Source organism: Urtica dioica, chromosome 1 (genome assembly GCF_054948205.1).
Source record: "Urtica dioica subsp. dioica isolate 48M chromosome 1, U.dioica_male_clone48M_v1_H2, whole genome shotgun sequence".
Classification (NCBI taxonomy): Eukaryota; Viridiplantae; Streptophyta; class Magnoliopsida; order Rosales; family Urticaceae; genus Urtica; species Urtica dioica.
The window spans coordinates 50564321-50567739 of NC_142756.1; the positions used below are offsets into that span (position 1 = coordinate 50564321).

The 3419-nt window shown below is 38.4% G+C and overlaps 1 protein-coding gene across 1 annotated transcript; it reads left to right on the plus strand.

Moving 5' to 3' along the window:
- The first annotated feature begins 1903 nt into the window (after window positions 1-1903).
- Window positions 1904-3147, plus strand: LOC149408050 (uncharacterized). Its single transcript, XM_089628080.1, has 2 exons — window positions 1904-2523; window positions 2649-3147. The coding sequence occupies exons 1-2, from the start codon at window positions 2101-2103 to the stop codon at window positions 2904-2906; spliced, it is 681 nt and encodes a 226-aa protein (XP_089484206.1). The 5' UTR covers window positions 1904-2100; the 3' UTR covers window positions 2907-3147.
- Window positions 3148-3419: the final 272 nt, after the last annotated feature.

Genomic DNA, 3419 nt, shown 5'->3' on the forward strand with positions numbered 1-3419 from the left:
TAAACTTTATAGACTCGTTTCATTTCCACGGCGAGTTAGAGTTTTCGAAACTATAACATAGTATGATTAAGATAAGTGAAATGAGAACGAAATTAATCGTTGTCGGGCGATGCTTTCCGTCCGGGGACATTATTGTCCAAAAAGGTTGATTGGAGTAAGCGATGGCGCATATCGCTTCTTTTTGTTGCGCAACGGATTTATGCCGGGTGAGACTCGGGGTTACCGATCGTTGGGCCCAGCTCGCCCAGTTAGTTTGGGTCTAGCATTGGTTGTGGGACGCGCGTCCACCCGGAGCCTTACAGTCCATAATACCTACACTTGGCTTCATGCCGGAGGTTTCATTGATGTTTTGAGTTTTAAAATGAAATTGTTGTTAATAATCGGTTAATAACGTAAAGTCGGTAACTATGAGTTTTGATAAATGATGTGGTTTAATTTATATAAAAATGAATAAAACCTTAGGGTGAGTAATGGTATTCCTACTGGGCATGTAGAAGCTCACCCCTTTTTTTTTATTTCATTTCCCCTCACAGGTGGTGTACAGTGTGACTTCCCTGACAAACAGTGAGAGAAGCTGATTTGTAGGCTCAAGCTCACTTGTTTGGTCTCATTGTACACGTGGTGAGTTAATGTATGAATTGCTTGACCAATTTGACTGAGATTCCGAGATGATATTGTCGTCTTGTGTCTATTTTGACGTGATGCTATAGTAAATTGTGGTCATATTTTGAGGGGTTGTTGTCTTTCTTTTTGTGGATGCTGACTTGTGACATGTCCTTTTTGTATTTTGATACGTGTTTAAATCTCATGTGTGAATTTTTGTTGACTTTTCAAACTATGTCCGACGTGTCTATTTATTTTGTCGTTTTGTTATACAATTGTCAAACAAGTCTCCCAAACTCGGTGGAAATCACCTCCGCCTCACCATTATAAGCTTAATGTTGATGCTTCTCTCCCGTGTGACTCAAATTGTATCAGCATTGGAGCTATCATCCGTGACTCGATTGATTTTGTTAGAGTGGCCATGGCTCGAAACCTTCCAACGAGTTTCACAATCAACAATCAATGAAACAGAGGCTATTGCTCTACGTCTCAGCTTATCGTGGGCATTTGATGTGAAATTGCCTATCCACTTCGTGTGGAGTCAAATACAAAGACGCGTAGTCCAAACTTTGGAGAAACACTCTAATTTTATTAACGATTTTGGATCTATGTTGTCTCACATATCTAGTTTATTATTTTTCTTTCTAAACGCAAATGTGTCTCATATCTATAGACATGTCAATATGATCGCTTATGGATCGGTGTTCTTTCTATAACAAATTTTATTTATTAAAAAAAAATAGAATATACATATCAATAAAGAAAAAACCATGATATTAGCATGGATTGATCTACCATCCATAGCCACGTTAATTAAGCTTTCTAACTCCGTCAGTTTATATAGTTTGTATATAAGATAACACTTAAAAAAGACTACGACAGTTTATCAAGATTTAATTGAACTTTCTAGTACTTTAGTTTATTCGAACTTATCAAAAACTCTACAAAAGTTTTTTGTTTTGTTTTTAAAAAATTATTCAAAAGTTTTGTTACCAGATAATTACACCAGAGTTTTTTTTTTATATATTATTTTATATTGCAGTACTTTTCTTGCATCTGTAAATATAATTAATAAAACTTGGATAGAAATTCATGACCCTGCGTTAACTCGAGCCTATCTATAGTTTCATCATTCATGGTTATAGTTATAATACTACGTTCTTGCGTGTCATGTCAATTTTATAATTAGATATATTCCATATGAAATGTATAGAATTATTCTTGTCTCTAGAAATAGAAGTAGAGGGGTCCAATTCACGATGACCTCAGACGTGCGAATTTCGTAAATAAAAAGAAAAGCAGGGCTCCTCCTGTAAATGACTCGAAATTGTCCTAGTATTTCTCTCCTACCTTCTCGACTAACATAAAATAAAACATTCAGAGAGAGAGAGAGAGAAGAGAAGAAACCTTAGAAATATAGGCACAAAAAATACAACTGAATCACTCAGAAAGAAAATCCGAATTAAGACCTAAAACTGACCTGAAATTCTCTCGAAGATGAAACACTGCGAGCTCTGCAAGGAAATCGCTCGGACCTACTGCGAATCGGACCGAGCGAGTCTATGCTGGTCCTGCGACGCTAAGGTTCACTCCGCCAACTTCCTCGTCGCAAGGCACTCTCGCTCCGTTCTCTGTCACACCTGTCAATCTCCGACGCCGTGGATAGCCTCCGGCGCCGAGCTCTCCGTCGCGGTCGCTGCCTGCCAATCATGCGTCTTTGGCGAGAAAAACAGTAGATCAGGCGGTGATCGGACTAACAGCAACGATATCGACGAAGAAGACGAAAACGGTGACTGTAATAGCCAGGCCGTTCAGCGGTATGCGACGGAGAATCCGCCGCCTCCCGTGAGCTCGTCGAGCAGCGAAGAAGACGACGGAGAGAGTTCGTCAACCTCACCGATTAAGAAGCGATCGCGAGAGGTTTTTTCTTCTCTTTCTTTCTGTTCGTTTTACATTGTGGATCATCAAATTCGAAGAAATTGTTTATTATTATCCAAGTTGGATATTTTGCTTCTTCGATTAAATGCAATATTTTAATTGGACAGGGATGCTTGATCGAGTTTTTATCTCCAAAACGGAGAAATGATCCCGAGTTCGCGACTCGGCCGAGTCAGTCCGAGATTCGTTCACCGCTCCGAGACCTGAGAAGAACCAGTGCCGTACGGGCAGTTAAAAATGAAACGGCCGGTTCGGTTGCTGAGCTGGCGGTTAAGAAGTTTCGTCCCCGAGATTTTCTTAGTCTGAGTTTATCCAGAACCGTCGATTCTTCTGATTTGGCATTCTCTCGTAACGGTGCGATCTGAAGTAGTTTGTTTGCGGTAGAAGAACTATACAAAACAAAAAACTGTGTCCAAATCTTTACTGATCTGCCATATATTTTTTTCCTTCTCAAGTTGTTTAGTTTGTATTGAATTAGTGAATGTACGATTACATTTGATACTCTTTAACAATATTATACCTATGTTTTTTAGTTACGTTGTATAATATTGTGGGATCAATGTGCAAGGGAACAAATTTCAGTAAATAGCACATTATTCTTGTCAAAATTGTTCCATCCATAATCAATTTCTGTAAAACAAATTATTCTGGTGCATACGTTATACACGCCACATGTATATTTTTCTTCGATTCAAGAGAAAAAAAAAATATCCAAAATGTCAAAACGCCAAAGACAAGACTCAAATTCGAAACAAAAACTAATTAGTGACACACTACCGAGTTAAAATGGTATGTGGAGAATGTTAATTGCTAATTGACGAGTCTATTATCGGCAAGCCTATCTTTTTCCTTATACAAAATTAGGTCAAGAAGAAAAC